At 39.6% G+C, this 14468-nt stretch overlaps 1 protein-coding gene across 1 annotated transcript; it reads left to right on the top strand.

Moving 5' to 3' along the window:
• LOC109232655 lies at nt 1463-2245 on the top strand. Its single transcript, XM_019398411.1, has one exon. The coding sequence runs from the start codon at nt 1463-1465 to the stop codon at nt 2243-2245; it is 783 nt and encodes a 260-aa protein (XP_019253956.1).

Raw genomic sequence — 14468 nt, 5'->3', positions numbered from 1 at the left:
TTAATTGGAGTAGTGACGAGGCTAAGGCGGGTCACTTACAATAACCTGCGAGCAGTATAATGATAATAATAATAATAATAATAATGATGATGATAATAATAATAATAATAATAATAATAATAATAATAATAATAATAATAATAATAATAATAATAATAATAATAATAATAATAATAATAAGAAAGGAAACACATAAACGGTAAGGCAATTACCTGATGAAAATTAACTCAATCCTCGAAATCAGTAAAACTAGAAACATTGTTCCTCTGAACCTCGTATGAAAACATTGAAAGCTATCACAATGCATCAATGAATATAAAATACATAATCCGCTACGGCGCGCAACCCGATCTCACCGTACAAATACAATCCTCCCTTATTTCACCAAATCAGTATCAAGAATAACAAGTAAAATCCGTTGCAGCACGCAACCGATCCCACCATATAATCAGAATCAATATTATAATCCTCCCTTATTTCTCCATATCAATATCACATATAAAATCTGTTGCGGTGTGCAATCTGATCCCACCATATCAATATCAATCCTCCCTTATTCTACCTGTTGCGGCGTGCAACCCGATCCATAAACAAAATTAATAAATATAATAAACTCAACAACGCATTTCACAAGAATCTCCGCAAAATAATGAATTATTAAAGCAAAACCATAATGGAAATCTCGTACCAAGTCAAGAAATGCTACAATTAATACAAAACGACAAGAGAAGCCAAATATATGACATTTAAAGTGTACAAGTAAGACAATTAAGGCAAGTAGCAGTTAATCACGGAGCATGGAAGAAACGAGCATTTCAATATAAGGGAAATGCTGCAGTGAATGGAAATCCAAATTATGAAAATGATGCTTCTGCAACAGTTTCATCCAGAAAGAGTCCCCCACTAAGGCTAACCAGGAGCAGAGCTGCTAGAAGTAGCAGTGTCCCACCAAAACAAAACCGAAAATCCTCCTTCCAATGATTAGTACAATCATTTGGAATGCAAGAGGCATCAGGTCCTCTAGAGCCATTGAAAGGCTCAAAATCCTGAAACAAATCCACAAACTTTCCTTCATTGCTGTCCTTGAACCTTTCCTAGACAACTCTCACATCAACTCTTTCAAAATCCAACTCTCAATGCATCAAGCTACTGCTAATGTCAATGATAAGATCTGGGTTTTTTGGGATAAGGATTTCTCTACTATGGTTCTAGATCATGATGAACAACAACTGTCCTTGGAAATGAAGCTTGTGGAAAATGGCAAATTGTTTCACCTAATAGTCATCTATGCCAAATGCAAGCCAGTTCTAAGAAGGCCATTGTGGGACACTCTAAGGCAGAAATCAACTACCTGCAATGTACCATGGTGTGTCATTGGAGACTTTAATGTCATTGCTTCTGTAGAAGAAAGATCGGTGGCATTCCATACCAGATGTCCAAGAGTCTTGATTTTTTGATCATGATGGAGGACTGTGGCCTTGTGGACTTAGGCTTCTATAGACCTAAATATACATGGTCTAATGTAAGGGGGCAATGTTCAATTAGATGGAAATGGCTTGATAGAGGACTAGCCAATGATCACTGGTTAGAAGCCTTTCCTGCTACCACAATCTCTCACCTAGATTCAGCAGGATATGATCACAATCCCTTACTCTTGGAACTCCCTATTAGGCACGACAGTTGCAAAAAGTATTTCAAATTCCTCAATTGCTGGGTGAACAACAACAGGTTTCTACCCTTGGTTTCAGAAATTTGGAGCAAAGATGTTAGAGGTAGTGCTATGTGGATATTTCACCAGAAAATTAAAGCACAAAGTCATGCTCTAAGTCTCTGGTCTAGACAACAATATGGGGATATTTTCCAAATCGTTAAAGAATTTGAGCAAAAGGTGAAGGATGCAGAGATGATCTGGGCCCAGACCAACACAGACACTGACAGAGCAACTCTCAACGAGTTTAAGGCTCAATATGTTAGACATCTGAAGGTTGAGCAGGATGTTCTGAAGCAGAAAACACAATTACAATGGTTCAAAGAAGGAGATGCCAATTCTATATACTTCCACAGCTTAATCAGAGGAAGAAGAAGGAAATTGTACATCTACAAAATCAATAATAAGGAGGGTCAATGGTTCCACGATGATGAAAATATCGGGAAGGATGCTTGTAATGACTTTCGAAACCACTTCACAGACCCGGGTCATTATTATAGAAGACCCGCTATCCATTATCCCAACCATGATATCTAGTGATGACAATGCAACACTCACCAGGGATCCATCTATGACAGAGCTCAAGGAAATTGTTTTCTCCATGAATCCTACTAGTGCAGCAGGACCTGATGGCATTAATGGGAAGTTCTATCAATCCTGTTGGGAAATCATCAAGGAAGACCTACTCAATGTTGTTTTGGCATTTTTTAGAGGCAGTTCAATGCCTAGATACATGACCAATACATGCCTTGTTCTCCTTCCTAAGGTTGAATTCCCTAATAGTCTCACAGAATTTAGGCCAATCGGCCTTAGCAACTTCATCAACAAGATTATTTCCAAGGTTATTTGCTCAAGGCTAGGCCCCATACTGCCAAAGATAATTTTTGCAGACCAATCAGGCTTTGTAAAGGGCAGGAATATCTCTAAAAACATTATGCTTGCACAATTTATTGTGCATGGTATCAAGAAGCCAACTGTGGGAAATGTGGTCATCAAACTTCATATGACCAAGGCCTATGACAGAGTATCCTGGAGCTTCACATGCATTATGCTCAGGAGGATGGAATTCAGTGAAATGATCGTTGACATGATTTGGAGAACAATGTCCAACAATTGGTACTCAGTCATTATTAATGGCACAAGATATGGTTTTTTCAAATCTACAAGAGGCCTCAAACAAGGTGATCCTTTAGCTTCCCCCCTTTTAATTATAGGAGCTGAACTACTGTCTAGAATGCTCAACACCCAGAATCATGATCAACTATTCCATGGATTTTACATGGAAAAGAGAGGTCCTCAAATCAACCATCTTAGTTTTGCAGATGATATCATCATCTTCACATCTGGCAGAAGAACCTCCCTTTGAAAAATCATGCGGATTCTGAACAATTATGAGAACACTTTTGGCCAACTCATCAACAGACACAAGAGCCACTTTATGACTGCATCCTCTGCATTGCCAAGTGCTATCAGAAGAATCCATCAGGAGATAGATTTTACTAGAAAAGACTCACCACTCACATACCTGGGCTGCCCATTGTACACTGGTAAGAGCAGGATTATGCACTTCAGTGGTCTCACCTCTAAGGTGGTATGAAGAATCAAAGGGTGGCATGGCAAGATGCTATCTTATGGTGGTAGGGAAACCTTGATCAAGCATGTTCTTCAATCCTTACCAATTCATCTACTCTCAGCAGTATCCCCACCAAAGACTGTCATGAAGCAAATTGAAAGGTTGACAGCTAACTTCATTTGGGGAATGGATAAAGACAAACACAAGTATCACTGGGCTTCATGGTCAAAGTTATCCTTACCTCTCAATGAAGGTGGTGTTGGTTTCAGAACTATCCATGATTCACGCAAAGCCATGGAACTAAAGCAATGGTGGCATTTCAGAACTGCAAACTCCCTTTGGAGTTCATTCCTGAAGGCAAAATACTGCCAAAGATCAAACCCCATATCCAAGAAATGGCATTCAGGCCAATCACAGACTTGGAAGAGATTGATGCTCAATAAGAAAGAAGCAGAAAGAGTAATTCACTGGAGGCTCCATAATGGGAAATGCAGCTTTTGGTGGGATAACTGGCTTGGCTCAGGACATTTGGCAGATAGCAGAACAGGTGGGGGCAGACTTCGGTAATATATTAGTGTCCCATTTCTGGAATGAAGGCAACTGGGACCTTCAAAAGCTCAATAGAAATGCCCCAGCTCACAAAATTTCAGAGATCATGCAGATAGTCATCTATTTCAATCTTGACCTCTTTGATACACCTATTTGGACTCCTACTATCAAGGGAAAGTTCACTTGTGCGTCTGCATGGGATCTCATCAGAAACAAAAATTCACCCAATTTCACTAACTGGATGACATGGCATAGGAAGATTCCTTTCAAGTGGTCCTTCTGCCTGCGGAGAGCACTTAGAAACAAGCTTCCAACTGATGATAGAGTGTTAAGATTCAGCAGTCCTACTATGTCCAAGTGTGTATGTTGTTCTATGCAAAAGCTCATTCAAGATACCCTCCCCATCATCATCTGTTGGAATTTATGGAAGAATAGATGCAGTGCAAAATATGGGGCAAAATCCTCATCCCTGACTAGAGTCACCTACTCTATCAACTCTGACATCAACATACTCTTATGATCCAACTTCCCTGATATTCAATGGCCTTTGAAATGGGAGTAACTTTATCTCTTCATTGAAAACCTTCAACATCACACTATCTCAGCTCAAGTCACATGGCATAAACCTGACAATGGTTTTGTTAAGATCAACTCTGATGGGAGTGAAATGACTAATCCTGGAAAGATTGGAGGTGGTGTTATCATCAGAGATCACCATGGTCAATTCATTCATGCAATGGCTATTCCTCTGGGGAGAGTACCAACAATTATGCTGAAACTGAAGCAGCCAGATTAGGAGTCTAGTGGTGTTTGGACAATGGATTCCTTAAAATCTATTTAGAAGCAGACTCAGCTCTTTTGGTCAGATGGTTGACAGAGGATAATGACTCACCCTGGGTTTTGAATATAAAGGCCCCCCAACTTAGGCTTCTGTGCACTCACTTTGTGGACTCAAAGTCTCTCATGTGTACAGAGAAGCAAATGCCCCTGCTGATTCCCTTTCAAAACTCAGGCATGACCTCATTACTCTAACAACCTTCACCACTGTCTCCTCACTCCCATCTCACATTAGGGGCCCAATTATTCAGGACCAATTGGGTACCCCAGCCTTCAGGCACAAGAAAACTACCAGGCTGATGGTACCTCCACAAAATGCAAGCTCGTCTTCTACTTCTCATGGATATGGTTGTAACTATTTCAAAGAAGGGGCTACAGTCATCCGTCCAAATGAAGCACACCATGCACTAATTAAGGGCAATCACTGCCCAGACTAATATCACTTTATTTTTTGCAGGTAACATCATTATGGGACTGCACAGTCTATTGGCCCTTCCTTAGAGTGTGGTATCAACAGCTATGTTGTTCAATCTACTGAGGAATGAACAATCCTTACTGTTCTTCCAGGGTGTCATTCTCTGGATCTTCAGTCAAGAAATGACATTATTCACTGGAAAAGGGATAACACTTTCCTCCAATACACAGAAACCCAGCAAAACCAAGCACACCAACATCACAAAACCTACTACTCTCATGATCACACCAAACACCAAATGCATTCTGACAAACAAAACAACCAGAACCATCCATACCAGTTAACCCCAGCTTCTCACATACAATTCCTCTCCCAGAAGCACCAACACAAAACTCAACCACTCAATCCCACTGAAAAGCACAAAAAACATTCTGTCCACACCTATGTAACCCAAAACAATACCAACCCCACAAATAAGGGCAGGAAGGCCAATTTTTTCTCTAATTTTGTTTTCTTTTTTGTAGGTACTCGTATTACCAATTTGCCCACTCAAATGGTATATTTCCTAAGAGTGTCCACTCCCTAGGGAATTTATCAATTGAGGGATGTAAACCTCTTCATCCGTGGCACCAAAATAACACCTCCATCTGGGACTGAACCTAAAAAGTTTTCCCCTTTCCTCTTTCACTTTTCTACATCAAACCTCCCTTCCCCCCAACCCATACTATCACTAACACACCCCTCCACCATAGTTCAGACTACACCTATACTCCCACCTTTTCACCTTATTTCCCACTAAATCACAATCCACTATTCTCAGTAAATTCCATTTCCCAGCAAATCAGCACATCCCTCCTTCCCACTGTCCAATCCCACAATCACAATAACTGTCAAACACCCAGAGGCAGTACACACAAGAACCTGCAACTAGGTGTTCATCATGAAATGGAGATGCTACCGATCTACAGATCTCCTTCCCACATATACACAATTCCATTCCATGCTTATTTTCCCAATCAAGAGTCCACAAGAACCTAGAAACAATGGTATTACCACAGAACAAAAAACCTTATGGCACCTTTACTACTAACAAGTTTGCTTAATTTTGCAGGTACACATAAACAACTTAGCCAGTTGTTGCAGCTTCAATGTGTGGTATCAGCATCTTGGATGCTCATTCCACTGAAGCTGCACCAACTTAGCCAAGCCCCGCTTCTCTCAATCGAAGCTGGAACAACACTATCCATAAGTGCCAGCCTCAAGAAGCACCTCATGTGCAGGCACCTACCTCTTCAATCTGCTTCTTCCTTGGTACCACACAATAATCAACACCAGGAGAATTCAGCACTGTCAAATCACAATCAGTCAACCACCCTCTTTCCCATCCAACTAAAGCAGCAATCAATTAGGGGTTCAGACCTACTCAAGCTGCCTCACTGTAAAACTCGACCTATATCCTCTCAACAATATACCTCACTCCAGCAGGTTCTTCATAAGAGTCTATACTTTCTTATCCTGCATGGTATATTCAGCAATCTCCAGCACCTCAGGTACAGAAGTGCAAGCACGAGACTCCCTTGTCTCACTGAAGATAGACAATGCTCACTCTCATATGTCAGCAAGATCAGGCATCACTACACCAATAGTCTTGTTTTTTGGGTTCCTTTGCATGCTATCTTCAACATTGCTTTCCTTGTCAATGTCAAAGCAAGGTTGAAGATAGCTCTTTTTAGCACCATATGTACTTTGCCTCTCTTAATAGGGAATATCTACTCTTCTTATAGATGTAGAATTTTGTGTATATGGAAGGATATCTTCCAACTCAGTAGCTCGGTAAATTTAGGACTTCTAGTACGCTTTTGTATAGTTGACCTAGGCTTAGTTCACTCTTATTTTGTATACCCAAGTGGCAATCACACATGGATAGACACTTGGCACATCACTATAGGTCTAACTAACCATAGTTCATTGGACCCATTTGATTGTCAAAGTAAGATGATCAAATGGATACCATTCTCAGAGGTCAGGTTCATGACCCCCTCCGCTGTTGTACTTTATTGTTTATATATGAAAATTAACCCTAGACACAATGTCTAGTGGTTTTTAAAAAAAAATATAAGGGAAAATAGTGACAAGTAACAAGTTAAGGTATAGGAAGAAATTAAGACATTTAACAGTTAAGATATGGAACAAAATAACTAATGAAACACGGTAACGCATGAAAACAACTATCTTGACGGCGTATATACACTCGTCACCTCGCATATACGCAGTTACACATGTAAATCACATAACATATAGCTCAAGGGTTCCTGATTCCCTCAAATTAAGGTTAGACCCAACACTTATCTCGCTCCGCGAGCAAATCAAACCTCAACCGAGGCCTTTTTTTTAAAATTCGGCTCTGAACCATTCGAATCTAACCAAAATCAACTTAATATCAATAAACAATGCGAGTAAAATCAATTACAATACATAAAGCTAAGATCTTTATACCTTTTCCAGAAAAGTCAGCAAAATTTAACCCCGGGCTCGCTTGGTCAATTACCCCAGATTCAGACCAAACCCAATTACCCATTTACCCCCAGCCCGATTATGCGACATGTTTCGAAATTCGACCTCGATTTGAGGTCTAAATATTAATTCTTCCCAAATCCCTAATTTTCTATCATGAAAGAGCATAAATTAAGGTTAGAAATCAATGGGTGTTGATGAAAATGGAATAAAATGAGTTAAAGTAATTGGTGATGAATTTCTCTTCAAAATTGCCTCTAGGCCGAGCTCTAATGAAAAGATAGTGAAAAATGGGTTAAATCCCATGTTTGGGATATTTTATAGTGTGGGCGTCAGGTGTTCATCGCGTTCGCGAGACACCTGATGTGATCTCGAAGCAGCAGCGGCCAAAGACCTACGCATTTGCGATGGGATGCACGGGTTCGCGATGGTCTGTCCCCCCAGCCATCGCGTTCGCGAGCCTTGGCTCGCGCTCGCGTAGAGCAAACCCCAGATCCCTGTTACACCCCCATAGTATTATGTCAATGTTACACCTCGCACTATTACATCGATGTTACGCCCCCAGTATTATGTCAATGTTACGCCTTGTAGTATTACGTCGATGTTATACCACGCAGTAAAAGGGGGATTAATTATACTATTACAAAGTCCAGCAAGATAGCATGTTGGATAATAGTGGAGATAAAAGAAATAATTAAATCTATATTTGGATAATTGGTGAGGGGACAACATCTCCACATGTCACTATGAGGGAAACTAACAAAGTGACTATGCATTTAATGGGTAATAAGTGGCATATTTGAAAGGATAATAGCCTATCTTGCTAGGTGGACCCCATGGTCCATAATCATATGGCATCATTTGAGAGCTCACTTCTCTCTTATATTGTAAATGTATGCAGCAATATTTTGAATTAATTAGACAAGAGTTCATATGAAAAGTTGGCTGCAACTACACCTAGAAAGCAATGGAAGATTTTTCTCCTCTTTCTCTTTTAGTAACCCTTGATGTGCAACATCTAAGTACTTAATAGCAACAATAATTCCTTCCCTTTATAACAGCAACGTGCTATACAAATATAGCAGTACTGTTGATTCTCCCTTTAGAGATCTGGTAACAACGTCTCTTTCCAATATAGAATACTTTAGCTAAAAAATTATTTTTCTCAAGGAAGGTAGCAGCAACGTTTGTTTTCTTGAAGTGAATCGAAGGGTAATTCTTTGCTAAGTAATGTTACAGGGCAACCAAGGTTAAGCATATAATGGATAGGATTGGTTGTTGATGTTGTTGTTTGGTGCGGTTTCGAATTTGGAAAAGTGAGGAAATATAGGGGAAATGATGCCCAATTCTTCGTTGAAGTACCACGGGCAATATATATTAAGTCATTATCCACAAAGGTATGTTAAGGCTATCCCTTCTTTCCTTTTGGCATGATCCATGTGATACAAACGAAATGAGCAAATGTGCAACTTTCATAAATGACTCTATTCATAGAAGTATTAGGGGTGCCTATGTTCTTGATTCCCAATGTGTCCTATTATTATATCGTCTATTCATGGGTCTCAGAAAATACCTAAGTTGATAAATTTTATCCGAAGGAATATTGATCTTATGATATTCCAAGAGATTTTATTGACTTATTTCATTATGCATTGCATTCATTTATACATGTAGATTGACCCACGACCAGATGGCGTTATATACACGTATATTTTATATATATATATATGGGCTATGGCAAAGGTTACAGCGTTATATACGCAGCACCACCTAATCAGTTGGTATACGTTGATGATTTCGCCCATAAAGGCTGAGATGATATGATGGGATGCCCTCAGAGGCTTGATGATGTTATGTATGTATATACCTAAGAATGATATGATATTTATACGCATATGCATGATATTATAAATATTTCATAATTCACACAGCTATTCAGTCTTACAGGTTGAGTCCTTTACTCCATGTTTCTTTAATGTCCTTTATATACTGCTTTTTGTTCCTTACATACTCGATGCTTTATTTGTAACGTTTCATGCTTGCAGGTCCCGATAGACAGGTTGACATTCCTCCTAGTAGGACATCAGCTTAGCGGAAGATGTTGGTGCACTCCACTTGCTTCGGAGTGGCCTATTTGGTCAGTATGCTTTGGACATATAGTGATTGGTATGGCGAAGCCATAAGCCGACCTTTATAATGTTTATGTACTCTTAGAAGCGTGTAGACAGATGTCATGTATATGAAAGATTGTATGGACTTGTTGGCCAATGTTTTGAGTGTACAATTGACAATTTCGGCCCTATAGGCCTCTATGTCATATGTAAAAGTCAATATATCATGTTGGGTGATCCTATGTTGAGTATTTCCACATGTTTTATTCTAGTTATCTCATGACGACCTTTGTGGCTCATTTACCTATGATAGTACGATACAAAAGATACGTATGTTGGTACTCATTTGCGTAAGGCATCAGGTGAGCATGGCAGACCTTCGATTTGGGTCGTAACAAAAGTGGTATCACAGCTGTTCTGTGGTAGGGAGTCTACAAGACGTGTCTAGTAGAGTCTTATTTATGGGTGTGTTGTGCACCACACTTATAAGCAAGAGGCTACAGGGCATTTAGGACTGTCACTCTTTCTTCTTACTCTAGATCATGGGGTAGAGCTCAGTTGTAAGAATTCAAACTCCTAACTTCTATTTTATTCGTAATACAACGATACCTCTATCCAGAAAGCCAGTTGGTAAGAGATGTAGCTGTGGAAGAGTTGAGTCAGAGGAACTCGATTTTGCATCATGCTTATGATGAGTAAATGTGGGGTATTTAGCAGATCATGTGTGTACTAAGACGTGTAAGTTTCTTGATAAGGATCCCGAAGGCATTAATATCTTTCCACCCATATGGTAAGCAGAAACGAGAGAATCAGAAGTTAGATACAAGTTTCAACAAGTAAAAGAAGAAAGGTAAATAAGGGTACAAGGTACCCAATTAATGAATATTATCAGTATTCACAATTCAGGCAGAGAAATATAAGCATTTTGAGTTACCTTCTACTGTAACAAAGGTATATATAATTGGCCACACCCATCTCAGTTATGCCCTATGGGAGCCAATAGATACAGCTTAAGAGAAGGACGGGATATCAGGATCCAGCTGGGGTTAGAGTAGCCCAAAATGGTGGATGGATTGCTAGCGTTAGCTAACATTTTCGAAAGATATTGCAAATGTGGTAATAATTCTCCTTGTGAGACAACAAGATGGTGCACTCTAGAATAGTACAACTAGATATAAATACTAGAATGTTAAAAAAATTACAAAGATAGGCACGGAAATCCTAGAAGGGATAAATATTTACCTTAGTATGGCTACCGTACCTAGTAAAGAGAGAATGTTAGGCGACCCGAAAATCCAGTGGATGGAGCAAGGGGAGCTAAAAACAAAAGAATGTTTTGTTGATAAAAATAAAATGATAGACAGAAATATTACCAGGAGAATAAGAAGAGAGTAATGAAGCATTATGAGCATGATGTGATAAGTGAGTGATAACGACAAATTATAATATGACAGGATGACAGAGTTTGTAGTCAAGTGAAGGGAAAAAGAAAAGTAGATATGCCTTGAATCATAAAAGGGTATAAGCTATGAATTCATATCCTCATTTCGAGAAATAAGTTGGGGATTCCAACATGATTACCAAAAGGAAAAGTTAGACCCCGGATTAAAAAAAAATCAGTATGGGCTGGTGAACAAGATTAACTAAACACTAATTAGGGACCGAATGATTTGACAATAGTCGACATCATGAGAATTTCAGAGATCGCATTACGGCAATAATAGAATGGACAACAGAAGAATAACCTTTAAAGGTCATTCAGAAATATGCTTCCCTAGAGCAAGCAATGTGAGCAAAGTTAAGCTGAAGGGATTATGTGTGTCAGTTACACTAGGTGTCACCCTCGTGAGTAAGAAATTTCATTATCCTTGGTACAGAATGATTACCACAAGGTGAGTAAGAGTCAGCGAATATGTGAAAAGACACCAAAGATGAAGAGAGGGGGAAAGATAGTGTGATATGGTATTAAGTAGAAGTTATATGGTTCAGGGAACTATGGAATAGTAAAGGAAGAATGTGATAAAAATGAGAAAGGGATGAGATTGCACTTATTCAAATCCCACAAATAGGTTATGACTCCAGAATATTACGCAAGCATAAAGACAAGGAGAGGTAGTAAGGTTCCCGACCAGGATGTTATTGATAAATAAGTGCGAATGAATACTTGATACATAAGGAGATGGTGCAAGAGGTAAGTTAAGACAAAGGACATATGCCAAGAGAGATTACGAAGAATATAGATATGAGAATGGACCAACGAGTAGTTAGTAGTTGATTAATGTAGAGCCTAGTTATGGCTAGACAAGAGGATACAGACAAATCAACAGATCATGCAAGATAAACGTAGTGAAACCCAATATACTGAAATTAGTCTCGCAGTTATGACATTGTAATCCTTGAGAAATATTCAGATAGGAGTTGGGTAGTTAAAGGTCGGTATAAGTGTTACGAAATAAAAGAGAGTGCCACTTGGAAGACAGTCAGAATATCAGTTCATAAGCAACCCTACAAGCATAAGGGCATGGAGGTAAGTAACTAAGGATAATAATATGTGAGGAAGAACATAAAAAATTCTGTCGAGTATACGATGTAATAAGCTCACAGCATTATAAGAGTCAGAGGGTCCTCCCTAAGTACTACAATGAAAGACTAGTTGAGGAAATAGGAAGAAGGTTTCAACCTAATCATAGTAATTTGAAAAAAGAAATGGTCATGTAAAAGCAGTCTTACTACAACATTGTATGCATTCTATAAGAATGTGGCACCTATCGTGGCTAATTAATTGGAAGTGAAAAAAATATATCCAAAATTGACATTTGAGATCATATGAGTTACATGAAATTCTAGTATTCGTGGGCATTAAGATAAGACAACTATTCATGCAGCAGGTGGCAGAATGACCAGGAAAAGTAATTGCCTACGTTTAAAGAAAGCTGAGAAGGAACAAAAGGAATTATTCGATCAATGACCCAAAGTTAGTTACATTACGAATGCACTTAAGATTTCGGATTATTATCCATGAAGCATACATGTTGATATTNATGCTCTAGGCAACTCAAGAATCATGAGAAGAACTACCCAACACATGACTTAGAGCTTGCGGTGATGGTTTTTGCATTGAAGATTTGGCGCCATTATTTGTATGGGGTCCATGTGGATATATTCACATAAGAGCCTTCACTATATTTTCAAACAGAAGGAATTGAATCTGAGGCAGAGAAGATGGCTTGAGTTACTCAAAGATTACGACATCGATATCCTATACCATCCGGGGAAGGCTAATCAACGGCCTTTGAGGCATATCAAAGGCCGTTGGCCAAGGAAGTTCATCGGTTGGCTAGTTTGGGAGCTCGTCTTGCAGATTCTAGTGAAGGAGGGGTGGTTATGCGAAATAGGGCCGAATCATTGCTGGTTGTGGAAGTCAAGGAGAAGTAGTACCACAATCCATTGTTGGTACGGTTAAAGGAGGGTATTCACAAACATAATACCACGACTTTTTCTCTTTGCATGGAAGATGGTTCACTATGGTACAAAGGGCGATTATGTGTTCCAAATGTAGGTGGTCTCCGGGAAAGAATCATGACCGAGGCTCACACTTCTAGGCATCTCGTGTACCCAGGCTCTATGAAGATGTATCATGACCTCAAGGAAGTCTACTAGTGGAATGATATGAAGATTAATGTGGTGGACTTTGTGGAAAGATGTCCAAATTGTCAGCAAGTGAAGGCCGAACACTAAAGGCCCGGTGGGTTGGCACAGAACATAGAAATTCCGATGTGGAAATGGGAGATGATCAATATGGACTTTGTGGTAGGACTACCTTGAACTCTTCGCAAGTTTGACTCATTTTTGTTGATTGTGGATCGGATCACAAAATCAGCACACTTCTTACCTGTTAAGGATACCGACATAGCGGAACAGTATGCTCAGTTGTACATCAAGGAAATAGTCAGGTTGCATGGCACTCTAGTTTCCATCATTTCTGATCAGGGATGGGGGTGGGGGGTGGGGGAGGGCACAGTTCACGGCTAATTTTTGGACGAAATTTCAGCAAGGTTTGGGTACATAGGTGAATCTTAGTACAGCCTTTCACCCGCAGACTGACGGACAAGCGGAGCAGACTATTGAGACGCTTGAGGATATGTTACATGCTTGTGGTCTTGACTTCAAGGGTAGCTGGGATTATCATTTGCTACTTGTAAAATTTTCCTACAACAACAGTTTTCATGCTAGCATTCAGATAGCACCGTTCAAGACTAGGGAAGCGGAATTAATAGGACTAGACGTCGCGCATCAGGCTATGGAGAAGGTTAAAGTCATTAAGGACCGATTGAAAATTGCTCAGAGTCGTCACAAGTCCTATTCGGATATGCGTTGCTGGGATTTTGAGTTCAAAGTGGATGATTGTGTATTCTTGAAGGTTTCCCCTATGAAGGGGGTATGCGGTTTGGTAAGAAAGGAAAATTATGTCTGAGGTATGTCGGAGCGTATAGAATCATTCAGAGGGTTGGTCAAGTGGCTTACCAGCTAGAACTACCACCAGAGATGTCTTTAGTGCACCCGGTGTTTCATGTATCCATGTTGAAGAAGGTGGTTGGAGATCCGTCGTTTATTGTTCCAGCTGAGACTATTGAGGTTAACGAGGAATTGACTTATGAAGAAATTCCAGTTGCCACTTTTGATAGGCAAGTCCGTAAGCTGAGAAATAAAGAAATTGCCTCCGTGAAAGCGCTAAGGCGAAACCCAATATACTGAAATTAG

The sequence above is a fragment of the Nicotiana attenuata genome, chromosome 9 (genome assembly GCF_001879085.1).
Source record: "Nicotiana attenuata strain UT chromosome 9, NIATTr2, whole genome shotgun sequence".
Classification (NCBI taxonomy): domain Eukaryota; kingdom Viridiplantae; phylum Streptophyta; class Magnoliopsida; order Solanales; family Solanaceae; genus Nicotiana; species Nicotiana attenuata.
Note: the sequence above shows the minus strand (reverse complement) of the source record. Positions and strands in the feature narration are given on the sequence as shown.

Excerpts from the sequence above, each read along its gene's own strand:
- LOC109232655 (XM_019398411.1), top strand. The coding sequence starts at position 1,463 with ATGGAGGACTGTGGCCTTGTGGACTTAGGCTTCTATAGACCTAAATAT.